Source organism: Abramis brama, assembly GCF_963993115.1.
Source record: "Abramis brama genome assembly, chromosome: 10".
NCBI lineage: Eukaryota > Metazoa > Chordata > Actinopteri > Cypriniformes > Leuciscidae > Abramis > Abramis brama.
The window spans coordinates 14,347,906-14,375,360 of NC_139972.1; the positions used below are offsets into that span (position 1 = coordinate 14,347,906).

The following is a 27,455-nucleotide window of genomic DNA, read 5'->3' on the forward strand; positions in this document are numbered from 1 at the left end:
TAAATTTGATTGTCTAAGACTTGCATTATGAAACACAGCACAGTTAACAGCATGAATCTGTACTGTAGGGTGTGAAATTTGCTTTGCTTTTGCTTCTGGGTGTTGTGGATAGAATTAAAGGCTAACAGCAATGCATCTGCAAAAAAATCAAGCAGTTCCCTGCTGTTTCTGGCATTCGGATGTGGATGCTAAAAATAACAAAGGCATCAGACAGGAGATGCTACTTCATATTTTAAGAGTGCCTCATCACTGCAATCAGTGTGGAATTTCATTTCATTTTGTAATTGCGGTGTCCCTGACTTTGAAGTTGTGCCCACACAGGGGAGCTCTCTCAGTCACAAACAGAGAAACGCCACTACTTTTATCCATCTCCTGTTTCTCTATCCCTGTTGCTCTCGCTCTCTCACTCGCTTTCTCTTACGTAAGCACAGAGACTTGCTGCGGATGCTTTACAAGAGTACAAGACTATGAGAACACAGAGCATGAGCTCTTGTAGAGCATCCGCAGTGGTTCTGTTTATGGCTGAAGCAAGCTGCTCTATTCTTACGGTGTTCAGTTTCATCTCCTTCCTTCACGCAAGTCTGTAACCCAGTCTGTAACCACTGACTGAGATTCCCATCGTCATTTACTCATCATTTAGAAAACAGTATAAAGAAGAACAATTACTCAATTCTCCACAAATGAATAGTGATGAAGGTGCCATAGTGGTTAATGTCAACATGAAACCTACTCTGAAATGTGATCAACTCTCTGAGTCTCTACCTTTGATTTTGAGATGTTACTTCAGGTCCCACAAAAAAACTTTTGCAATCAACAACTTTATGTTAAGTAATGATGAACCGAAATTAATTTTTTACTGAAACACCGAAACCAAAATTAAAGTTTTCATTTTGCCGAAAATTTAAATGATTAATTGAATATAAAAATGTATTTAAGTTGTATAAAAACGTTTGTATTGCACATATCTGTTAAGCCACATTAAAGAGCCCCAAAACAACATTTACTGTTAACTGAAGTGTAATTCAGTTCAAATGTTCAATCAAATCAATTTCTCCTCTCAGTCCCTCGTTCACATCTTAAAACTAAAGGTGACCGGGCATTTTCTGTGGCTGCTCTATAGGCTCTGGAATAGTCTTCCCTTTCCCATAAGATCTTCCCCTTCTGTTTCTATGTGTTAATCCTCTTTAAAGACTTATTGTTTTTATTTATGTTTTAGTTCAGTTTAAGGGTGTATAATTTTCATTTATCCAATTGTTTTTTTAGATGTTTTATTATGTTTTAAGGATGTTCCTTATTTGTTGTACAGCACTTTGGTTTCAACATCTGTTGTTTTTAAATGTCCTTTATAAATTAATAAACTAAACTAAACTATTGGGTTTAAGCTTACAAAAATAACTAATGTAAAAAATAAAAAACAAAAACCTTTAAAGCGGTTCAAATGTTGACTTATATGCTAAAATGTGATAATATATAGTTTATAGGCTACTCTTTATTATATACAGAAATGGACCATGGTGAACTGAACAGTGTCAGTGTATGCGCACACTGTAGGGTTGCAGCCACTGGGCTATAATAAAATTCATATCTAGCCTATGTGAAGTGGTTGTGTATGATTTGGCAATATGGGACAGCCTATATATATTCACTGGTCAAAATCGGGCCGACTCCCCGAATTTTTTAAACATGTTGAAAAATTATGGAGAGGTTGTGAGGTGCTCATAATGTATTCGGCTCGGCCGCGACCATAGGAGCATCAATGATCTCCACGTGAATCACACTGTGTGCCTGGCTTTAGTGTTTGGTGTGCTGTCTTGGCAATACACACACTATAGGAACAAAACTGTTAAATCTATGATTTTTTTGTGGTCTCTCACATTTTAAAAATCTAAAAGATTTAAAAATCTTTTAGTGTGGGCCAACCTTTAGTGAACTTACACTCACCTAAAGGATTATTAGGAACACCTGTTCAATTTCTCATTAATGCAATTATCTAATCAACCAATCACATGGCAGTTGCTTCAATGCATTTAGGGGTGTGGTCCTGGTCAAGACAATCTCCTGAACTCCAAACTGAATGTCAGAATGGGAAAGAAAGGTGATTTAAGCAATTTTGAGCGTGGCATGGTTGTTGGTGCCAGACGGGCCGGTCTGAGTATTTCACAATCTGCTCAGTTACTGGGATTTTCACGCACAACCATTTCTAGGGTTTACAAAGAATGGTGTGAAAAGGGAAAAACATCCAGTATGCGGCAGTCCTGTGGGCGAAAATGCCTTGTTGATGCTAGAGGTCAGAGAAGAATGGGCCGACTGATTCAAGCTGATAGAAGAGCAACTTTGACTGAAATAACCACTCGTTACAACCGAGGTATGCAGCAAAGCATTTGTGAAGCCACAACACGCACAACCTTGAGGCGGATGGGCTACAACAGCAGAAGACCCCACCGGGTACCACTCATCTCCACTACAAATAGGAAAAAGAGGCTACAATTTGCACGAGCTCACCAAAACTGGACAGTTGAAGACTGGAAAAATGTTGCCTGGTCTGATGAGTCTCGATTTCTGTTGAGACATTCAGATGGTAGAGTCAGAATTTGGCGTAAACAGAATGAGAACATGGATCCATCATGCCTTGTTACCACTGTGCAGGCTGGTGGTGGTGGTGTAATGGTGTGGGGGATGTTTTCTTGGCACACTTTAGGCCCCTTAGTGCCCCTGGGCATTGTTTAAATGCCACGGCCTACCTGAGCATTGTTTCTGACCATGTCCATCCCTTTATGACCACCATGTACCCATCCTCTGATGGCTACTTCCAGCAGGATAATGCACCATGTCACAAAGCTCGAATCATTTCAAATTGGTTTCTTGAACATGACAATGAGTTCACTGTACTAAAATGGCCCCCACAGTCACCAGATCTCAACCCAATAGAGCATCTTTGGGATGTGGTGGAACGGGAGCTTCGTGCCCTGGATGTGCATCCCACAAATCTCCATCAACTGCAAGATGCTATCCTATCAATATGGGCCAACATTTCTAAAGAATGCTTTCAGCACCTTGTTGAATCAATGCCACGTAGAATTAAGGCAGTTCTGAAGGCGAAAGGGGGTCAAACACAGTATTAGTATGGTGTTCCTAATAATCCTTTAGGTGAGTGTATCTAAATATTGAAATGATCTAACTGCAAGTCTAGATCTACAGTACGTGTTACACTCTTTAATTCAATAGGAACACTTTGATCCTAAACAGATTCCTTTGCAGAATCCTGACACATTGCCAAGCATCACTAAATTACCCATTATGAGCACTCAGAAGGTAAAGTCTGGTATCACTACCAGTTGAGATCTCACTGTAAAGTCCATTTAAGTGCAGACATACATAATTTAAAAGTCATGTACTAGTGGATGTGTTATGATATTCTTAACGCAGAGAAAAATGTAAGGTCTAAAAGCAAGCGCTCAAACGCATGCATGACGTGTAAAGATCGACCTTAGAAATTGAGCTAAACTACTTTGATTTTCACAGCTGAGTGCCATGCACACTTTGATGTGATTACTTTGAATGACTCCAGGACTTTCCACACAAATGCAGAGGAAACTGGGAGTCATTTTTTCCAAAGTTATGCCAGCTAAGTTTTTCTTTTTTCCTGGCAAACGATTTCTACATTCATATAGCTACATAAGTAACTCTCATTGCAAATCAAATCCTAATAAATGAATAGTCACACACACACTCACACATACATATATATATATATATATATATATACATATATATATATATATATATATATACATATATATATATATATATATACATATATATATATATATATATATACATATATATATATATATATATATATATATATATATAGTGGTGGAGCCAGTACAAATACTGAACTAAAGATCTTGGAGCAAAGCACAAGCTTGCTGCCACTTGTGGTACCATGTGGACCAGAAGATGATCATTTCATTTGATACATTATGAAGGCCTGGTGATGAGATAAGCCACAATCCTTTGTCAAATTATGAGACATGACAATAAATAAACCAAATCACAAAGACACAAATCCCTCGACACAATTCACCCATTGCAATTGAAGAATGGCTCACCAAAAACGGAAATGGCTTTTTCAAGCAACTGCTCTCTGTATGGCGCAGAATTGTAGTCCATTGTTTTAGAAGTCACACCCTTATTATTACAAAGGAAATGACATCCTTCTCCAGTGCCACGGCTTAGCTGGCAGCCGTCTGATTGCCCTTTGCCCTTATGCTATTGTAGTTTCAGCTGCTGTGTCCTCTTGTTCATCCATCTGGATAACAATGGGGCGCAGACTTACACCACAGACACGCGGAACAGACGGTACCCACTCAGGACAGTTAAAAAAACCATTCAGCTGTTATGGACATGCAGTCCAATAGTCAGTGTGACGAGCAGCAAAGAAAAGTTGCTTACAGGGTACTTACAGTTTTTGTGTGAAGTACTTTCACACCAGCCCAAGAAGACTGTACACTAGGGGAATTAATAGAAAATAGCCTACAATGATTCATATTCTTGAACAAGATTTCTTAAAATAGCCCATATAGGCTTGCATTTTGGGTTTAGCAGCGCAATACAACCAAAAATTCAGGTGTATTTTAAGACTGAATTAGTATTTTATTTTACTAAATAAATGTATTAAGAAATAAGTTGACTATATTAGAATATATAAAGTATATGTAAAGGTCAGATAATGTAAAAAGCTCCAACAACCAGAATAAAAATAATAATTAAATACTACCTTAATTTAAGTAAAATCAAACTGGGATCAAAGACACAACCGGCAATACCGATGAAAAGAATCGAGCTGAACTTCTGAACACATGAGAAGAAATGCCAGAAATTACTGTAGCAAGTTAAATGGATGATAAAAATTATGTAAAATTGATGTAACACTGACGTCTTATGATATAACGTAGTGTGGTCAAACCACACCAGACATAAAAGATTTAAAGGGATATTTCACCAAAATGAAAATTCAGTAATCATTCTATTATGTCATTCTTCTGTGAATATATTCTAAAATATGTTTGTTTGTTTGTTTGTTTTTTTCCTCCATTAAAGCCAGAAAACTCCAATGTGGTTTTGACCTTACTGACTTGGATCGCATAGGCAAAAACAGTTCAAAACTGTTCAAAATATTTTCTTTTGTGTTCCACAGAATAACTACTTTCAAATACTTTAGTCTATACATAATTTTGATTTGCCAGCATAGGCTTGCCAATCAATTCAATTATTACTACTACATCAACTAAGAACATTATATAAAGATAATTTATTATTTGTGTATTTAATTATTCTATGCTGATTATTATGTTGCTGATAGTGATAGTCTATATAAAGCATCTGTACACTGCAGTCCTGTACTCATATTTCATTGAGGGCTCTGACAAACTCCTCACAGTGTAAGGCCTAACCATTATTGATCAAAAACAGTCATCTAATTATTGATGAGGATGGCTATGCGTTTCTAATAAAGGCATAATATCACTCTCAGGAGAGACACCTTAAGTGTTACATAATTTTACACTGGATCATGCTATTATCATCTATCATATAGGTTGTGTTTTATGATGCTGTGTGTTCAGAAACATCTGGACTCAGTCGCACTTACATTCTTGTGTATCCAGAAAAGGAAGTCTTGATGTTATTTTTTTAACCCCATCATACCTTAAAACTCTAAGGGAATAACTCCATTATTTATATCTTCACGGTTTATCATAGATGGATCTGATGAAACAGATATTAGCAGACATGCAATCCCAAACCACTTCAGCTGTATTATATGATATCCTAAAACTATAAATAATGCATGTTAAATGAGAGCACAGATTGCCATTGGGACTTACCGAATAGAAGGATACTACAATGAGTGTCCGTGCCGCCTTTTGTGTAATCCAGAGGAAATATGGGGAAATTTTTTTTTAAAGATTATTCTACATCAGAATTCCTCGCGAAACCGACGCTCTATTAGATGCACGTGGCCTGAGGCGCTTCGAGTGGTCGTAAATTTTAAACACGGTCGTGAGAAATGGACGGATTTTTGATAATCTCTGCGTTTGTTATTCAGTGAACAGCAGTCACTGGCGCATAGACTGCGCTCCTCCCGCGGCTCCACCCGCTAGCCCCGCCCAATCGACGAGCCCATTGGCGCACACGGGCGTTTATGCAAATTTTATCTTCCCGCTGATGTTCAAGAGTCTGAATGGGACCATACAAGTATCCAGACGGCAGGCATAAAACACCGTCATCTAGAGGCCAAACCACATTTTTCTGAACGTTACCGTTTCTGTATTTTCAAAAAGTTTTTTTTTTTTTTTACTGAGCGATTGTTCATAGTTACTGATTTTATAATTTTAGAACTAACAACAAAATAATTATTTGTTGAAAAATAAATAAATAAAAATATTAAAGCAATACTTACCTTTACTATATATATATATATATATATATATATATATATATATATATATATATATATATATTAGAATTGATAATAAATACATGTAATACTATTACAATTGTGTGTGTGTGTGTATATATATAATTATATATATATATATAAATCAGATCAAACAGATCAAAACATAAAGCTCTGGGAAATTCTAGAATATTACCATATTCATGTACCATTGTATTTACATTTATTCCAAGGATTTCCAAAGAATACTATTGGTACTACCATAGAACATGTGGAAAACATGGATCATATTTAGTGATTTAATAAATAAATGGATAAATAAATAAATAAATAATCAGAAAATATGCCGAATATCTGGGTGTGACCTCAGATTTATAATTTGTTCACCTTTAAAGTAATGGATAATTATCATATTTATGTATCATAGTATTTACCTCCGTTTTCACAATATACTGTATGTTAGTGGTCTTAATTCAGTGTTCTTAAAACTATCACAAAGACAGTGTAATATTTACTAAACCACTATTTACTAATATTTACTATCTGCTACACCAGTTATGTCCCATACTTTTAATGATGAGAAGAGAAATACACACATTGACTTTTCTTACTTGGTATAATTTGAAACATGATGTTGCAAATCAAACCGTGCAGTCAAATTCTTCTGTTAGATTTATATCATTCACAAGAATTCTGATTTGTAATTCACTCCACTGGAGTAAAATCGTTATATTCATTGCTTACAGTGTCATAACTTTAAAAGCTTGGCAATGATCATAACAAGGACCTTGTTAACTAATTCTAAGAATATCTACCTTTGCATTCAGTTTTTTTTTTTTTTTCAATCAAAGAAAATAAAAAGGGAAAAAAACATACTGACACAACTGAACTTTCTATGTTTACATATAAATAAACATCTGTGTGTCATGATGATCTTGAAGTTCTTGATGATCTTGAAGTTCTTGAGTGATTAAATGGTCACATATAACCCTCAAAACCTAAACCTGCATGCATCTTTCCTGTCGTTGAAGTTTGTAGGCATTGTAAATATCAAGGAACATATTTCGGCAGGAAATGTGGGCCTTTAGCTTGGAACAGATGAGGAATGAGCCAGCCATTTTGCGGTGCAGAGAGTAAGTCTCCTCTGGAGGAGGAGTGAGACGGTGTCGAAGCATGACAGGGATCAGGCTCTGGATGCGCTGTGTGGTACTCTGAGTGCCAAAGTCAAACACTTCCGTAGAAGCAAACGCTTCACCAAGGATCATCACTGCCTCCACGTGTGCGTCCTTGAAAGCCTGAAGAGAAAAAGACCATTGTTAAAGAGGACAGTCTAGAAACAATAGAGAAATTTAAATCTTTAAATCTAGGGGGAAGTAAAGGAAAAAGTGGATAGAAAATATGCAAGACAGTAAAACTATTGGGCATGAGTTTTATAAACCAACCATATAAAGCCACAAACCTTGGCTTCGAAACCGGTAAGGAACTTCAGGTCTTTAGATTTCTGCAGAACAGTTGCCCTGTCTCCGATTGACGCTGCATGAACCACCTTGAACGACAATCATACACACTTTAAGAAAGATACATAAAAGGGAGCAATGGCAGTAATGATGTTCTTTTTAACATTTACCAGTATTATTTTATAATAATTCACATATTTATTAGGTTACTGTATGTGTCTATGATGACAAAAATAGAGATTCCTATTAATAACAAAAATCTCAAGCTCACTTCTTATGCAAAGCCCCTTTACATCCCATTCCAGTCCTACCCACTAAGGTGTTGTGTAAAAATATTCCCAAAATCTGTACCTCAATGTAATCATCTGTGAATGACTCTGGGTAATCTCGACAGGCTCCAAAGTCCAACAGAAATATCTGTTATGATGAAGAACAAATTAACAAATCAAAGTCTTACATGCTGTTTCAATGGGGAGAAGTGCAAAGGTCTAACAGCACCCTGAACACAAACAGACATGCAATTAAGAAATTATGGAAGTTAAAATATACAATATTACAATATATACAATTTTGAAATATAATCACATTTTTAAATAACTGTTTTCTATTAATATCATTTTAATATAATATTATTATAATTTAATAGCAGTATTTTAAAATGTAATATATTCCTGTGATGGCAAAGCTGAATTTTCAGCATCATTACTCCAGTCTTCAGTGTCACATGACCCTTCAGAAATTATTTTCTGACCAAGAAACACTTATTATTATTCTCAATGTTGAAAACAGTCATGCTGAGCAAACCTTGATAATAGAAAGAATTATAATCGTCTTTACTGTCACTTTTGATCAATTTAATGCAAACTTGAGCATAAAAGTATTAATTTCTTAAAAAAATAAAAAACACTGTACTGACCCCAAACTTTTGAAAGAGAGGGTCTATAGATTATGTGATCTTGACGTGATTTCTAAAAAGTGATCAAGACCTTCAGAGCTGATTGGACTGAAGAACACATGCACACACATTAATAGTTTTGAGTAATACAGAATGTGTGTGTGTGTTTGTGTGTGTTCATGACTTCAACCTGAATGCACACAGACTCATGGGGACTCGTGTCACAGTGGGGACCTAAACTGAGGTCCCCATGGGTAAACAAGCTTATAAATCATACAGAATGAGTTTTTTTGGAAATGTAAAAATGCAGAAAGTTTTGTGTGATGGGTAGGGTTAATGTAAGGAGATAGAATATACAGTTTGTACAGTATAAAAACCATTAAATCTATGGAGAGTCCCCACAAAGATAGTAAACCAGACGTGTGTGTGTGTGTGTGTGTGTGTGTGTGTGTGTGTGTGAGTTTGTTTTCATGACAACTGAGGACATTTTTATGATAACACACCTGCAAATGAGGACACTCGGGAAAATAGGTGATATATGAGGACATTTTGGGTGTCCTCATTTTTCAAATGGCTTTAAAAACATACTAAGCAGTGTTTTTTTTTTATGCAAAAATGCAGAATGTTTCCTGTGATGGGTAGGTTTAGGGATAGGGGCAGTGTAAGGGGATAGAATATACAGTTTGTACAGTATAAAAACCATTACGCCTATGGAATGTCCTCACAAATCACATAAACATGGCTGTGTGTGTGTGTGTGTGTGTGTAAGATGATTAAATGGGTTAATGTGAAACTGTAGATGAGCAAATACATCTGAATTTACATACACACCTCTGTCGTCAGTACCTTAGTGGTTGCTCACCTTGTTCTGTTCACTATTGTAGAAGAAGTTGGACCAATTGGGGTCTGTCTGCATGAAGCGGAACTCAAACAGCTCTCTCAAACACAACTGCAGGATGTTAAAACTTATCTACCGAATAAAGGTGAGCGAGAATTATTTTCTGAAAGTTCATTTTCACAGTGAAATAAAATAGGATATCATTAGATAAACAGTATCAATATTGCCAAATCAGGAGAAATACTAGTGTAGGTTATTCACACAACTCTTAGGCAATGTCTGTTCTCTGTTTAAAACTCACCTCATTTCTAGTCTCCTGATTCAAATCAACACAGCTGTCCAGTGGAACTCCATTAACCAGTTCCATGGTGATCACACGACGACCCGACAGCTCATCAAAGACCTCAGGGACCACGAATACTGGATCTCCTTCAAGCAAATTCCTGTGAGAGTCAAGAAAAATAGTCAATAATGTGAAATAATAGTCAAAAACATTACCGACCCCAAACTTTTGAACGGTAGTGTTGTTGTGGTTCATTCAAACGGTACACAATCCAGATATTTATTATAACTGAATATTTATCACATACCTGAATCGCTTTGCACACTCTGCCTCTCTCTTGTAGTCACACTCCCATGCCAACTCCCTCTGAAGAACCTCGAGACTACTGTCAGCAAACAGACCTGTTCAAATAAATCAACAGCTACTGACATCCAACACAATGTGTATGACTCAATGTACCCAATTTTTGAACTTAATATAAAAATGAAAACAATTGCCAGTGCTCACCATCAGGCAGCACAACACTCATCTTCAGAACAGACATAAGATTGTTGATGTCACTATGAATGCTCTCAGCGACGCCAGGGTACTATATGAGGAAAAAAAGAAAAGTTTGTTTACACAAAACATCAATATATGTTGCAAACCATTAGACTGCTGAAACCAGAACATGAAAAATTCTGTCTAATACCTGTATCTTCATTGCAATTTCCCTGCCGTCAAGCAAAACTCCATGATGCACTTGACCAATGGAGGCAGCAGCAAAGGGTTTTTCCTCGAATGATGAGAGTTTCTCCCTCCATCCAGACCCTAAGTCTTCCTCAAGCACTTTCTGCACATGGGGTTTCAACATAGTTGGTGAGATATCACAAAGTGAACATAACAACATCTGAAAAACGTCAGTTAGAAGAAACTAGAAGCAACACTAACAACTGCCATCAGTGTCATATAATGCGTTTTTGTCCTCCTGGGAAGTCACTTTTGTCAAAGCAAGATGGCATTGCACCTTTTCTTAATTACCTACACAAAAATACAGCAAGGTTTTTAAACTCTACTTCTAGAAAATGAAGAACAAAGAATGTGCATCAGATGTGTTTTGCTTTTTAATGGTTTTAATTTATGAAGCTACTGTATACTTTATCATTGCTATATTACAATGCTATCATATTTTGTGCAGGGAATTAGCTTATTTTGTAGTAGATAAAAAAGCCTGGCAATGCCACTGCTAAATACCTATAAATATTGTGGTAAACCACCATGTTTTTCCACTGACAAACCCCAAACTCATACAGATCGAGGCTTAATAAAAATCCTGAGCTTCGCACTCATATTTACCACTATGTGATGGCATTCATGTGCGTTCAACTCATAAATGTGAACCAGCCTTGTAGCCCATCTACGAAAGAGCATTGTTATGGTTAACGAAAACTAAGACTATTAAAAATTGTTTTTGTTAATTGAAATAAATCTAAAATAAAGATGAGAAACTTTTACAAAATTAGAAATGTTACATTGGCAACTGACTGAAACAAATAAGTTTAAATTGATGTACTAAAATGACTCAAATTGAAAGTGAAATAAAAAATGAATTAAAGCTAAATAAAAAAACTACAAAAGCAAAAAAAAAAATATGAATAAATAATATAATAGTAGCATATAAATAATAACACTGCTATGGAAATTTCTATCTTTATTTCAAGGTAGTGTCTTAACAGTATTTTTGATGAATATTAAAACAGCTTGTTAGTAAAAAAGAGTCTTTCCAGCATGGTGCTCATTAACCCAATTATTTCAAGACATCAAGGCAGTTTTTAATGTTGTGTGGTTAATATTTTATAAGATCATCATCATCAAAACCCCCCAAAAACAGAAGAATATTTTCATAACACTGCATCAATGAAGTAGTAACCACTGTAACTCACATGCATTTGCCAGGCTGGCATGAAGTCTGCACTCTGTCGAACCCTCTCAAATATTTTCTGCAGTTGTGGGCTAATGAAGCTATTATCTATTGAGGACATAAACATTTTTAAACATCACGGAGGAAAATTTCCTAACACCACAAAAGTATCTACGTCTTTTTGTGCCTTTGGAATGCTTTAAATAATATTTTGTGAAAAGCAACAAAGGACAGAAAACATCTGGAAGAGTTTCAAGCTCTAAAATGGGGCTCTTGAAATGGGAATATTTAGCGTTCATCATTTATATGAACAACTGAAGGCACTTGGTCCCAAAGTATTCACAATAAAATTAAACTACATACCCTGAATGCTTAGCATCTGTCCAATCTTGAGGGCCGCTCCTCTAACCTTACACAGTGTGTTCACTATTCTCTCTGCATTGGCCTCTGACAGGAGGGGAGAGTCTAAAAGAGCCCCCATCTCTGAAAGTGAAAGACACCAGAAGAAATTGGACTAATATGCCCAATAACAGTTTTAGAAACAAGGCAAGGGGTACCACACACTACCTGAGCGTTTTCCTCCAAAAGACTGTTTTGCAACCTCAGCAATGGCTCCAAAGCCTAGACCAACCACTAATCCTACAAAAGAAAGCAGCAGGATTATTATGAATAGGCCAATTAATGCATTATTAAGGTGTGACCACATTTATCAATAGTGTAGCGATGTAAGAAGCCAAGTAGCTTTCTGTTGGTCAACACGGCAAATCTACACAACCAATTTAACCCCGTTGCGAAATCCACTTGGGGAAACCTTTCACTTTCACACAAAATTTCCACTGAACTGAATTTTACCCGCAAAAAAAAAAAAAACTATATATATATATACAATTATAACAATATTATAACAATGGAAATTGAAAGTAATACAGCAAATAGAGTTTTTTTGTGTGTGTATTATACAGTCTGCAGTGCAAATAAGAAAACTGAAAATCACTGACCCCCAAAATTGGCAAGGCGACTGATCCGCGTGGCAGGTACCTTCCGCTCTCTGGCTCGCTCGCTAAGCTGCAAAGCATCAAAATCATACTGCTCAATAAAGTCTACAAATGAGCAGCACATGCTGAAAAAGAAAACTGTCAATAGACACTTTTCATACTAAACAATATACTACAAATACATTCCAAAATGCCATCAGAGAAGCTTTAATTTTAATTTTATGTGATTTTGTAATTTTTGTTAGTTTTTTATATTCCTATTTAAGTTTAATTCATTTTTATTTCAGTTGTAATTTATTTAATTTTAATTAATAATTTTTTATTTTTTTATTTTATTTAAGTGCTTCAACTTAGATGCGAATACATTTCTAATTTCTAATATTTATGTTTTATTTGAGCTTAATTTCAATTGTTTTAAATGTTTTAATAGTTTAACAGTCTAATAGTTTTAGTTTTAGTTAACAAAAATACATTTTCAACATATATTAATTGTAAATCACAAGACAAGTTTTCAGCATATATTTCCAATGTTAACATTTAAAACCTCACCTTTTGCCGTACAGGCTTGGAAATATTCTGCTTTGCCTCCCGCGCCTTTTTAATGTCTTCAGGGCTTAACCTGGCCACCACAGAATCGTGGACAAACCTAGTGTGGTGATGAGACATTGATACGTGCAGAAATCGAGTGTTTTGACCAGGCCAACCAGTTCCTTTGACCGTGCCAGTAGGTGCAGCAAAAGGCGTCTCTGACGTTTCACCCCTTCCATCTTTGCTGGAAATGTCTGGGGGCATTTCAGAGCCGACTGCCCACTTTGCTGCTTCATCCGGGTCCATCTCCTCCCACTTCTCAATGTCAGGAAACTCGTCAGTCTTGGGAGTCTGAAAATGTCCATTTAAAAATAATTTCTCTTACTATGTTCATTCATATCTATAAATGGGCAGAGAGATAAATCTTTATGAGTTCACTAACCACGCTTCCTCCCATTACAGTGCCCATCACACCCTCGACCGCCTCTGTTGCAGCTTTGACCCCTGCACCAAAGGTCGAGTTACATGCCATCAGTCGGAGTTGTTCGCCCTGAATGTTGGCGAAGGCAGCACCCACCTTGCTGGCCCCCCTCAACACCTGCAGCACTTCTGCCAACATCACTGAAAATCACAGGTGCAGATGAACCTTCAAACATCATATCATTACTGAAAAGTTCAGAGCAGGCAGTTCTTTTAGTATTATTTATATACTATTATAGTTTATTAATTAGTTTTCAGTTTTCAATGTTGATGTGTCTTTGTCATTTTAATTCTTTTTTTTATTTATTTTTTTTATTCCGTTTTAGATTTGATCTATTTCCAGTTAGTTATTTAGTGCTTCAACTTAATCTTATTTCAGTTAGTTGCTTTGGCAACATTTCTCATTTTAATTTAGTTTAAGTTTTTATGTTAATGTTAATATTTTGTAATATTATTATATTATGTAATTAATATTTTATTCGAATCATATAATATTATGTTATATCATACAATTTCACTTGCTTGTCATTGTGAAACGCATGCATTTACAATTTAGCATTTGCAAATGTGCAATTAGGCTTTATGTAAAGTTAAGGAACATTACAGTGCATTTATCCCATGTACAAATTCATTGAGATGGGCATTAATAATACTATTGAATATTTCAGTATTAAAAATGTATCCGATCAAGGAGCATTTAATAAATAAGTACAGAGGTGTAGTTTTCTAACAACAATAATACTCACTCGTGTTGAGATTGGTATCCTTCTCAGCGTCTGTGAGAAGTGTCCTTTCTACTGCGCACACCTCTGTCTGTTTTGCAACTACTACCGGACACGGAAAGACTCTGGTGATTGACAACTGACATAGCCAATCAAATTTGCAGATATCAAAAGGGGGTTGGTTTTGCTGCTGACAACCAATCACGAGTGGAAAGCAAACACGTTTAACATAGTAACCATAGTATCAGTTTTGACATACACGTTTTGGGCCAATAGAATTTGGTGACCAATGATCCGGCGGAGGATAACGCCGTATACTGGCCAGTGTGAGAAGTGCAGTTACAAACGACGCTGTCGCGGATTTTGATTGAGTGAAGCGCAACTAGCGGAGCTAAGTGACTTTCATTTGACTTTCCGGAGGAATTAATAACATATTATCAGAAAACTGCAGAGTATGTGTGTGATTCTCCAATAGAATATTATTAAATGTTCCTGAAATTTGTAAAACCTAAACACATCCACACTAAATAAATCGAAGATTATTTTTAAAATGTTGTTTAACGTTACGTAAATGCACCGTTCATGTTAGCCTATCTATTTTAATAAAATGATGGCATTATCGCTTACCACCCCTGAAACCATGTGTCTTTTAAGGTACATTATGTCCTGAAAGAAGGAACTTTTCATAACTCATAAAAATAGAGTAACTCTTTTATAAAGTTTATGTCACTAAGTTTTGTCATCACCATCAAATATTTATGAAAACATTAAAAAATTCAGGCAAAAAAATAAAAAAATAAATCAACGTTGATAAAGGCCATGATTTTGTACTTCACTTAGAAGGTTCTCATTTATGACTGTTACAGGACAAAAAAAAGAACATTAAAGTAGGGTTTGTACTGTAATAGGCTAACTGTAGTCAATAACAGTCTAATCTAAAAGTTTTGTACAAAATGTGTGCTGTTTTACTGTAGCTTAAATATTAAAATCACCCTGATGATTTATCTGTGCACACCATTATTTTTTCTAATTAACCTTGTAAACTTTAAATAAAATAACTTCCCCTCCCTCATGCAGCATCTTCTCTTCTCTTCTCTTCTCTTCTCTTCTCTTCTCTTCTCTTCTCTTCTCTTCTTTGATGACGTTTACTGGCTAAATTTTTTCATGTTCAAGAAGTCGTTTCACTTCGATATATGTCACAACAGGGAAAAAAACAATGATTGCAGCATCCGTTTCACACCGACAACAGCTGTGAATATCTTCCTGTACTTGCACAACCTGCATTTATTTTCCATAGTACAATCTCTGGTATGGTCTTATTTGCATTTCTTGCATTATTTATCAGTTATTCTCATTGAGAATTACCTGAAAGAACTGTTTCCTCTAAAAGGACGTCTCTCACTACACACTAAAGCTATTATAAGATAGCTGAATGCATTGTCTTTTTACCATTCTCAGTCCTAAAGATATGTGTTTAGTTTTTTAAGCACCTTCAAGTTCACCCCGTGCTCTCATACTGATCATATCTGACTGTGATATGGCAGCATATTTAGACAATTAGGAAACAATAAGGAACGTTTTCTTATAGTCTACAACTGTGCCCCACTAAACATAAAAACACAATACATTTGCACTCTTCAGTATCCCTGTAGTCCTCATATTGTACATAATGATACATAATCCCATACAGATCATTCACCCCTGTACTATACTGTGTGGTGCCCGTACTCTGATGCACATTGCTTCTTATCCTTCTCTCACTATCTGTGTTCATTTGATATTTTATTTACTGGTATTTCAATATTTGAGAATTGTTGTCTTTCTTATTTATGTTTGTCCAGTGGCAGTGGCAGCCAAAGACCAATTGTAAAAGTACAGTAACAGAACAAAAACAAACAGAGTCTGCAATTGCGGTATATGTTTCTGCTCAGACTGGACTTTTATGTGAAATGTGGTGAAAGTGAAAGATGCTGATTGTTATGATGAGATGAGTAAAAGAAGAATTTTCCTCTTTGTGGGTGTAGTGATAGAGGGGGAGTCTGAACATCCATATATGGGCATGCCATCAACTTTCTCTCCCCATTGGCTACAAGCGTTTTGCAGCTGCTTGTCAACAAAATGGCCTTCCTCAATTGCTTTTCGAGGACCTACTAACTATTTCTGTTTTGGTGAAATAGTATCGAAACTCTGGTTAAACAATAGAGACGACCATTTTTTTTTAGACACAGTATTTACCAAAACATTACTGTGTTCAAAACAGACATATACAGTTGATAAAGCCAGATGAATATTGGGATTTTTGCTTCATTTTCGAGTTAGCTTGCAAATGCTAACAGTCTACCTGCAAACCCTCATCGACCTCAGCTTACATTTCTGTTTGTTTTTAAAAGCACAGAGAAAAATTTGAATGACTGTTGGTTTAAATCGACAATATAGCCATTTTTGGTTATAAAAGTAAAGCTGTCGGAGCGAAATCGGCGGAGATTTGGTCTCAGAAGAAGGTAAGCAGAGACATAATTCTAGCAGAGCTGCTACTGTTTTAGCTTGGCTTATTATTTATTGTTGATGGTGACATCAAGTGGAAATGTTTCAAAACGTTCAAGGCTGTCAAAAATGTAAACATTTGATTCTACAGAGTCGCTGAACTTCCACTACGTAATACTAAAATAAGCCAAGTTAGGAAAGTATAATAGAAAAGTTAGCAAGCTGAGGTTTGCACTTCATGAAGACAGCTTAGCTAAACATATGCTAATTACACACTGGCGCAGATAAATAACACCGTCAGTAATACACATTCCCTTTAGTGGAGAAAATACTAGTGTTAGTTATACTGCTACCGATTATTTCGGTTGACATGATTGTTAATTGAAACTGAATTGGAGAGGTTCGGTCATTTTCAGATGTTTTAAAGCTTGCTAATAGTTTGCAATTGCCAGTTAGCTGCTAGTCAGTTTGATTAGCTTTAACTGCCTCAAGTAAAATTATCCCAAACGCATTGTCTTTATTTCGACTACTTACTATTTTGAGTTCAGAGTGTTTATTGAAATTAAAAGCACTGAAGATGCCAAGCGATTATCTTCAGACAAGACATGGATTAACTTGAGTAGGCCTAGTGAACAGGAGGAGAGCTGGGAATGCAATACATGACAACATAATATACAAATCATTTGTGAGTACCGTAGGATTAAATATGAAATCACTTATATTATCTTTCTGTTTGGACTGAGATCTTTGCGAGGTTAATCATCACCAATGCGAATATTTGCTGTCTTTTTGTTATTTGCTTTTGGTGAACGGTTGATATGGTTCAATCAATTTTTAGTGGTTTAAATTAATCCGACCGTTTTCTAAGATTTTCCCAGAGTAGACCGAAAAATGTATGGTCATTAACATTAAACGGATAAAGAACGATTTCACTCTATAAGGTACAATTGGCATTTAGAAAATAAGATACAAATCACTCCTGATCACTCCTGAGTTAATCATCTCGTCGACTGACTTGTTTAACAAGTCTTTTAACATTTTGTTTGTCCTGATTACCTGGAAGCATGCTGGAGTCATCAAATCTTTCTGTCCCCCCTTTTTCTTTTCTTTTTCTAACAATAATGAGATTATTTCTCAATGAAAATGAACTAATTACATTTTCACCAGTTTAACTAAATTCCCACTTTCTTGATTTTATTTATTCATGAAGGTTTTTTTTTATTTTTTTTTATAAAGAGTTTGTCCGAGCAATGGAGATTAGATGAGATAGTGTATTGATCTGAACCATGACTTTTATTTATTTATTTAGTTGGCGCCATTTGCTCAGTTTCTAAAGAATAGCAACCAACAAGACTATTAGGTGGTACTAGTTAGATTTCAAAACAAGTTTGCATAAATATAATGACATGTATTTAATTATTATTGTCATGCCAGATATAAAAATTAAACTCTTTTTGAACAGTACACATTAAACTATTCTGTTGTATTCTTAAAAACTACACTGTTCAATATTTATCCTTGTTTAGCAAACCTGTTTTCTCATTTGGGTCAATGACATGAGGTGCATATTTTTGTGTCCAATTGCATTATTTCCTTTTAAAATAATTTAATAAATTAATGGCATGTATCACTTTATTCTAGAAAACCTATTTAGTTTGGATTAATTATAAGTAGGCTACATTCAAATAATTAATATTATTTTATGTTTTGGGATCTTAACCCCCCCAAAATATCAGATGCCGGCTAACCATCAGCAGACTAAGAAACAGACTTAGAAAACTATAAGCTGATGTTTTAATTATGAGAAATTCAAAATAATGTATAAGTTAAAAATGTTTTACACTTTCAATTATTTTCATGATCATTTTAAAAGCCACTATAAAGAAAAATAGGTAATACGATATATAACGATAATGAACATGCAGAATATTGTTATCGTGGGGACTTCAAAATATCGCAAATAATTATTACGAATTAAGATTTTTAGAATGAAATTTAAGAATACTTTTCCCATTAATTGTTTAAAATGCACAACACCGCTGTATCAAAGAGGAATGTGCACACTTTGATGTAAACAAGCCCAACACGCATGAGCAGCGCATGGCGGAACAAGTGAAGGAGATGCACTGAATGAAAATGCTCATTCACTCTCTGACAGCAGATGGCGCTGATGGAACAGCAGACATGCAGCAGTTAACCTGGTAACACCATAAACAAAGCATCTGCGCTACTTTCTGTTTCTGAACAGTGTATAATAACGACACACAAATCCTATTTTTTCCAGACAAGCGACTGACCGATTTACTTGTAATATATGAAATCGATGTCACATTTTCAATCGTGATGGTATTCAGGAAAACAGCACTCCTGGTTGTGTGATGTTTCTTAAATGTATTATATGTTATAAATATAAAAACATTTTGAATTGAGTTTCTTTGTGTGTACTGCGCTCATTTGTTTCGATTTCTTCTCGAGAGACTGCGTGAGCCTCAACAGCGCAATCTTGCAGGGCTCTGGACTGCCACCATTTTTTGAGAATGTGCTAGTTAAAATTTGAGGTGCTTGCATTTGGGACTGATCTAATCTGCAACGTATTATCGACTACTGCAAATCGGCTACTCTCCAGTAATTAGTCCTGTTGGAGTTTTTCCCTCTGTTGCACCTCACTTTGAAATCGCTAATTCGAAAGCGAACGTAAAATTCGCACAGCCGCATGGGCATTCATAAGTTGAGCTTCCATAGGAATCAACTGAAAATGCTCAAATTTATTTTGTTATTCACGTTTTAGTCAGGCTACTTGTCCATAAAATTCTCTTTCACTTGCCCCTTCAAAAAATCTTTCTCTCCTCAGCTCTTTACATTTTGTGTGCTAGTTATCTCCCTGTCATGTGACAGCGGTGCGCAGTGAAAGGGAGTGATTTGACGGCTAATAAACTAACCTAAATCTAATCTGCTTTAAAGTTAACAGTGTAAAGTTGAAGTCTAATTGGTTTTGTGATGGAACGGTGGACTGATCAGCTCACAGCAGGCACATACTGTGCAGTAATTAGCAAACGTTTTGTAGAGAAACATTTATTTTTGCACTCGCACAAATGCTCCCAAATATATTTTGAGGTCGCACAGATACAATTTCGGGAGTACATGCGACCAAAAGGGTCGGAATTTCGAGCCTTGTAATGGGCTATTTATTTTCAAACTTAAACATATTTACATTTTAATCTGGACTACAACATGCCCTAGAGATATTGTTTGAAAATGTTTTGATTCTTTATTCGGTCACACTTTGCATTAAGGCTCCATTAGTTAACATCATTTAATTAATTAGTTTTAAAAACATATGACAATGAAATATACTTCTAAAGTATTTATTAATCTTAAACATTTCAACATTTAATAACACTATTAAAATCATATTATTTAACTGACTAACATGAACTAACAGTTGTATTTTTCTTCTGTAGGCTAACTTCCGTAACAAATGTAGCCATTGCTCATTGTAATGTTAGTTAATGCTTTAACTAATGTTAACTAATGAGACCTTATTGTAAAGTGATGCCAATTGTTCTCTATCATTCTTTTGCACTTTAATCTGTTATACATTTATACATTTTTGTGTATTGCTAATGTTCAATTATTTTTGTTATAAGAAAAAAGTTATAGTATGACAACACTTTTTTTTTTTTTTGCAACTTATTTCAATATCGTGATAATACTGTATACTGTAATAAAAGCTTCAGCAATTATCACAACATGAAAATTTGATGCCGTCAAATGCCTAGTTAGGACACATTTGATGGTATGGGTAGGGTTAAGGTAGCCTGGCTCCGCCCTCCTGCGTACTTCCGCTCAATTTTATTTCCCTTCAGTACTACGTCTGGGATTGTGGTGTATTCTTTGGTTTTCTCCGGACAAATTTTTGGCGGCCCAATCAGCGAACAGGGAGTGGCTGAGAACGATGACGTTGATGTCGTGCGTTAGTTTGAGTTGTAGGGTTATGTCACGACCAAAGGTTAGCGATTGGTTATGGCAGATCCAGAGTGACTCTGGGCAGATCCAATAGTTTTAAACTTCAACAGAGTACCCACCTACAAGGAAGTTAACGCTTGTCAATGGAGAGAGGCCAGACTCTCTGTTCAAATGAAATGTACGAGAGTCTGGTAGAACCAGGCTAGGGTTAAGGGGTAAGGGAAGAGTCAACAGTGTAATTATAGGCTAGATGTTATATGCAGGCCTTTCTTTATGAGTAAAATGTAAAACATGTATATGTACACAATAAGTGCATTGTAACAAATTATTAAAGGCACAATATGTATTTTTTTTTTGCTTTAAAAATATAAAAAATCACTATATCTATGTTATATATTTTTTAAAGTTGTGTATTTACATTATCCCGACAGTTCCAATTAACTTCTAAATCCAGAGAAATTAATATTTTAATTCGAAGACACGGACCGTGTCTTTATTTCCGTTATGTCGCAGTCAATGGCGTCATATCCGCGCTGTCCCTGGTTTCCGCTCGTGCTGCCATGGTAACCAGAGCTATGAACCAGAGCCCTCTGATAGTAACCAAGACGACAGACGTGGACCACTGTAGTTCGCAATGTCTATCTGTACGCTGTTGTTGTTTCGTTCAAACATTATGGACCATGGCAAGCAGACTTTGGATAAAAAAGGAGAACTAAAACGAGAATCAATATCAGCGCGGTGTTTTCGAGATGCCGAGAGCTCCCATAGACAGTATATAAACGAGAGCTCCACGTCCGAGACTTCGACCGCTCCTACATGTACTTTATTAAACCGGTGAGCACATTTACATAAAACGAATCAATGTTATATAGTTCAACAATGATAAAATGTCAGAATATGATCTGTATGTTATTCTAATGTTGATCTAGCTTAACGTTACTGCTAACGTTAGTCTCATACAGACAAACTAACACATAAGTTACATTTCAACACATTCAAATGCAGTTTAGTGTGCTAGAGTAATGTTAGACCAAGTGAAACAGCGCTGCGTTACCTCACAAGTTTAATTTGTCTAATAAACCGACCTGTGAGTAGTGATTCTGCGTGTAGTTCGGTAGAATGAAATGTCCATATTCCTTTTATATCCGCGGGACTCGCGTCGCGTTTGGAGCGGTTTGGAGCTGATAGCTGTCTCTTAGCAATCCCGAACTGCTTCATATCATAGTCATGACAAAATCATCGATGTATTCAGTCATCCATAAACATTATTAGATCGGTCGGCTTGACGTTGACGACAAGATCCATAATTCTTAGCAAATGTTGCGTCATCAAACTACGCCTTTGTTATTGTAAATAGGTTAGCGACCCCTAGTGGAGAAAAAATCCCATACTGTACGTTTAATTTAAATGTTAATACATGATGGTAGTTAACTGTATTTGTAGTTGAAGACTATATAAAGTAGGACTGAGAACTCTCCATGACACAGGGAGCACATTAAAAAATGATCCGGCTGAAAGAGAAACATATCTTTTGCAAAAAGAAAGGGTGACGAATCTTTAGTAGTTATTATATAGCCTAGTGTTCAATTAAAGTTGCTATGCATTTAATGTTTTAAACATTTTGATGAATGCATTTTTGATATTTTATTTTAAAATTCTCAGCTGACTTGATTATCAAGCTGATGATTATTTTTGTATCAATATAAAAAATACTTAGTTGTTATTCAATCACAATTTATTACAGTGTATCTAACCTTATCTATTGCACTGTAGCCTGTTCCAGTTCCTACGTTCTGAATGCGATGTCGTGTTTTATTCTGTTTTTGATCAATTTACTACTTTTATTTCAATAGAGCCTTTTGACTAAAACACTTTTATATGTACTTGAAATGTAATCAAAATAAAATAAATAAATAAATAAAAAGTCCAGTATTCAGCATTTTTCCTGTCATTATTAATGTGTCAGGTCAGGTGGCACAACTGATATTCATTTGGTGGTACAACCATATAAATTCTGGATTTAAACCAACAAATAATTGGTCAAAGTGAACAAATGGCTGAAAATGGTTGATTGTGAATAGTTATTGTATTGAATGCATTTACTGGTATACTTTTTGATATCAATCAGTCTTTTAAACTTGCAAAATGCAATTGAAACTTGTTTTGTTCCTGACTGGAAAATATGTATTACATCAATTTTACAACTTTTTTGAAGTTTTGTTTGTCATTGACCCATATTCATTCATAGCAGGCATGTAGTGTCATCTTTCATAATATGCAATATAAAAATGCTTTTGAAATGCATTGTGGACTAAAAATAGCAGCTTGAAAGATTTTCAGAAGGCTATACCCATTAACATTGTGATTTTCAAGGTCTTTTAAAATGTTGCATACAGTATGGTTAGAAACAAGGCTTCTCATTCTATATCCAGTTATATGTGTCACAATATTATTTTAGTTTATTAAAGAGACTAGCAAAGCAATGTTTAATTTTAACAGACCTATAGTATAACACTTAAGATTGTCCTCCTCTACTATAGCATTCTCTCTCCTGGCAAAGGATTTTTGTTGTATGTCTTGTTCAGAATGTATAAGCTCTTCTGCTAATTAATGGCCACAGAAAAGAATGAGTTTTGTACAGAGCCACCCAGAATGAAAAGACTGACCTACACTGATTATGTAATTGTGTACCACGTGTTGGAATGCAATGGGATCGGAAAGATCCAGTTTAATAAAAGGTTTTAGCCTAAGTGTTAAACAACTACATTTAACAAAAGGAATTAGACTTGACTCAATATTGAAAGCAAAATTCCTGATTCCTGAATTTTCACTCTTTATTGATTGGAATTTTTCAGTTCTCCAAGTATAGCTTCCTTCTAGTAGAGATTACAGATACACCAGCAGCAACACCAGTACTGTTCCTGTAAGCAGGAATGATTAATCAATTTAGTTGACTAATAAAATCCACTGACATTTGTATCAGTGATTAAGTTAATAGAATTGATTGTAGTCTGTCAGCCCAGCCCAGTCTTATTAACAGGCTGGTTGTAAAAAGCTGTGACACTGAAACTTTACATAAAGTAAACCACAATAAAGACAACATGTACTCAACGGGATCCTCGATTCTCAACATAGTGGCTTAAATAAGATGTCTGATATCAGATTTAGCTCCTCAATACAATATTCATCATATATAATGTAGCCTTTTTTTTTAGGCAAGTTGGTGTTCACATTCATTTCAGATGATTCACTACTCTATTGTTGTAATTCTGATTAAGACATTTTAACAGTTTTACATGAATTGAGTGAAACTAAGTCTTGCCTCTTTTTCTCTTAGTCCTCAGATGGAGTAATCTGTCCAGCTGGAACATGCAGACCTGAAAAGTGAAGATGAGTGGTGAAATGCAAAGTAGCTGCCCAGTATAGAGGCAGGTATGCTCCCCATGGGCTCATAATGAACCGTGACACCTTTTCCCACATCCGGCTGTGGTGCCCACGCCCCTTTGGCACCTACTCCCAGAATAAGCCGTACAGCAATGGTACAATTCGTAATGGAACAACTACCACCCACTGCAAGGCTGACGATTCGGGGCTTACAACATTAGAGACCCATGTAGTCGGTGAGGAGCAAGATGAGGATGTTGGCACTGAAAACACCCCACCAGCTGCTTCATCTACCCTTCTGGTTCCACCACTACCTGCACCACCCTCTCCGAATTCTCAGATGGAGGATGGCAGGGTACTGCTTGATACCTGGTATGTCATCAAACCAGGCAACACCAAGGAGAAAATTGCCTTCTTTGTAGCTCACCAGTGTAATGGTGCTGGAATTCCCAGGCCTAGTGCCATGAAAGTCAAGGGAAACTGGGCTACCGATTGTACCAAGGCCAAGCGGCGTCGTCGCTGTTCCTCTTATGACCCTCCCACTAGAGCTCAAAATGTTACCGTTGATGTACCCACAGAATCCAACTTGGGGGAGGATGGTGTTGGAGTTAGTGAGACAGATCTGCTCTCTGTGGCCGAAATGGTTGCCCTTGTAGAACAGCGTACAGCCTTGGCACTTCAAGGTATGGTAGCGCAAGGACAAACTAGTCCTTATACAGTCCATCAGAAACCTGTTGTAATCCTCTCAGAACCCCCTTCATCTGCACCAACTTCTCAAAGTGACTTTGATTTGCTGCAGCAACAGCAGGAATCCCGACGGGTTGCTCAGGCTGTTGCACAGTTTGAATCTCGGCAGCAGAATCTTGACAGTACAACTTTGCGGCCTGAACTTAATGGTTCAGGAATAGACAGCATTCACACTGGTGAGTCTATGGGTGGTGCTCCAAGCCATGGACGAGGGGAAGTACGGATTGCTTTTCGAGTGTCCAGTTTGGACCCTCGCACCCAGTCTGAGCCTGTTGGCCGCCCCAAATGCATGTTTATGAGTTGTGGAGTCGGAGGGGGGCAAGCAGGAGCTAGAGGCAAAGAAAAGATCACTTGTGACCTCTACCAACTGGTTAGTCCCTCATCTCGAGATCCAGGTGCCCTCCTTGCTGGCTCACCAAAGGCCGATCCACTTGGGGAAGGTATCAACGACAGGCCTCCCTCCACAACGTCAGATCCTAACCAGGACTCTGCCTCAGGAGAGAAGGCAGCGGTGACTCGAGAGCGGGTGACCGGCTTCCACGTTGAGGTTGTGGTCACGGGTGCAGTAGACCAATGTGTCTTCTATGGGAAGGACAGCACTGAGAATGTTCAAGAAGAGACTGTATGTTTTGCTATGACTAATGGGGCTAATTCAACTGAATCCTCAGAGGATCCACCTCCTGGCCAGCTGTTCTTTCTGCAGTCACCATCTACTGAAGATGAGAGTTGTTCAACAGTAAACAGTGGGATGCTGTCTTTAGACTGTGCAAACAATAATGGGCAAGTGGGGTCTACTGTCGAGAGGCCAGACTCCCCACTGACAACTGTGGATGATTGTTCTGATCCTCCGTTGTGCCGCCTCTACCGACATGTCTCCCATGACTTCCTTGAGATTCGCTTTCAGATCCAGCGCCTTCTGGAACCACGGCAATACATGCTTTTGCTTCCGGACCACATTATGGTCAATATTTTCAGCTACCTGCCCACCCATTCGCTAGCAGCACTCAAATGCACCTGCCATGATTTCAAGACCCTGATCGAGACCTACGGCGTGCGTGCTACAGACTCTCGCTGGAACCAGGACCCGTTGTACCGTGATGACCCTTGCAAGCAGTGCAAGCGGCAGTATGAGCGGGGAGATGTATCGCTCTGCCGCTGGCACCCTAAACCTTACCACCATGACTTGCCTTATGGACGTTCCTACTGGATGTGTTGTCGGCGCACAGATAAGGACACACCTGGCTGTCGAGTTGGGCTACATGATAACAACTGGGTACAGCCATGCGAGCTGGTTCAGGCCCGCACCAAAAGAGACGATGGGAGGTAAAGGATTGAGTCAGGGTTATCCTTTCTCTCCCTGCTTTTGCTCTACTGAAACCTCATGCCACTGTACTATTTATGGTTGCGCTCGCCTCTCCTATCTTATCTTGTTAACCTTGCTATCATTGTCAGTATCAGTTCTTATCAGTGCACCATACTTAATTCTCGGTCCCTACATTAGCAGACCAATGTTTTGAAATTTGAAAACCAATGCTGGTTAAATGAGTTGTCTGCTGCATGGGACTAGTCTTCACATGTACTTTAATTGGTTAGAAATTCTCACGGCTTGGCAATCTTCCAAGACAAGCTCTGATTCTGACCCCAACCTTATAAAAAAATCTGCAGGCTAGACAAAGGACTGCGAGTATAATGTCAGAGGTTGTTGTCAAGTTTAATTTGCTGTCACTTTGGTCAAAAGCGTGCAGAATGATGTCACTTTACAAATCCAAATCCCTGATGTCACTTTGTAATCAACAGTTTGACTGCTTGTTAGATTTTTCTGTTTTGTGTGAATGTGAGTGAATAATATTTTTTTTGTTGTTGTTGGACTTCATTTTTCCCCTCCTTCAAATTGATTTATGAAATCAGTCTTTATTTCTTGACCAAACCTTTCCTCTTACCTATCTCTTTGCCTGCCAGGCTGTCTCTGTGCTTGTTGGCAAAGGAAGCTTTTGCCAAAGCAGTAATTAGCTTCATGTGGCTGAAAGAACAACAAAGAACAGGACAACTCAACCTGATTCTAGCCTTAACCCTGTTCGTTCTGCTCATTCCACCAGTCTGTGAAATCTTACAAACAAAAAACATTGATGCTGATCCCTCTGGTTTGGGAGACCGTTCTAGGTTTCACCGTCAATCTGCTATTGGGAATTTTTGCCTCTAAAATGAATAAAAGATATTTAAAACTGGTGTCTGTGATATCATGTGTTTTCTTGGTACTTCAACAGTGAAATATTTGTTTTGTTTGTAAATAATCAATTTATTTAAATTATTTTTTTT

General features: G+C 36.8%; 2 protein-coding genes across 2 annotated transcripts; one reads left to right on the forward strand and one right to left on the reverse strand.

Annotated features, from left to right (window-relative positions):
* Positions 1-6,660: 6,660 nt before the first annotated feature.
* Positions 6,661-15,596, reverse strand: coq8b (coenzyme Q8B). The gene is made up of 15 exons (XM_084127095.1): positions 14,583-15,596; positions 13,799-13,977; positions 13,378-13,707; positions 12,832-12,898; positions 12,401-12,472; positions 12,197-12,316; positions 11,856-11,941; positions 10,625-10,765; positions 10,441-10,522; positions 10,241-10,334; positions 9,952-10,093; positions 9,675-9,782; positions 8,269-8,334; positions 7,920-8,006; positions 6,661-7,755 (listed from the first exon to the last, which is right to left on the reverse strand). Coding segments are annotated over exons 1-15 (1,872 nt in total). The 5' UTR covers positions 14,584-15,596; the 3' UTR covers positions 6,661-7,458.
* A 1,061-nt stretch (positions 15,597-16,657) lies between these two features.
* fbxo46 (F-box protein 46) lies at positions 16,658-27,365 on the forward strand. Its single transcript, XM_084127093.1, has 2 exons — positions 16,658-17,059; positions 24,346-27,365. The coding sequence occupies exon 2, from the start codon at positions 24,463-24,465 to the stop codon at positions 26,464-26,466; it is 2,004 nt and encodes a 667-aa protein (XP_083983219.1). The 5' UTR covers positions 16,658-17,059; positions 24,346-24,462; the 3' UTR covers positions 26,467-27,365.
* The last annotated feature ends 90 nt before the right edge of the window (positions 27,366-27,455 follow it).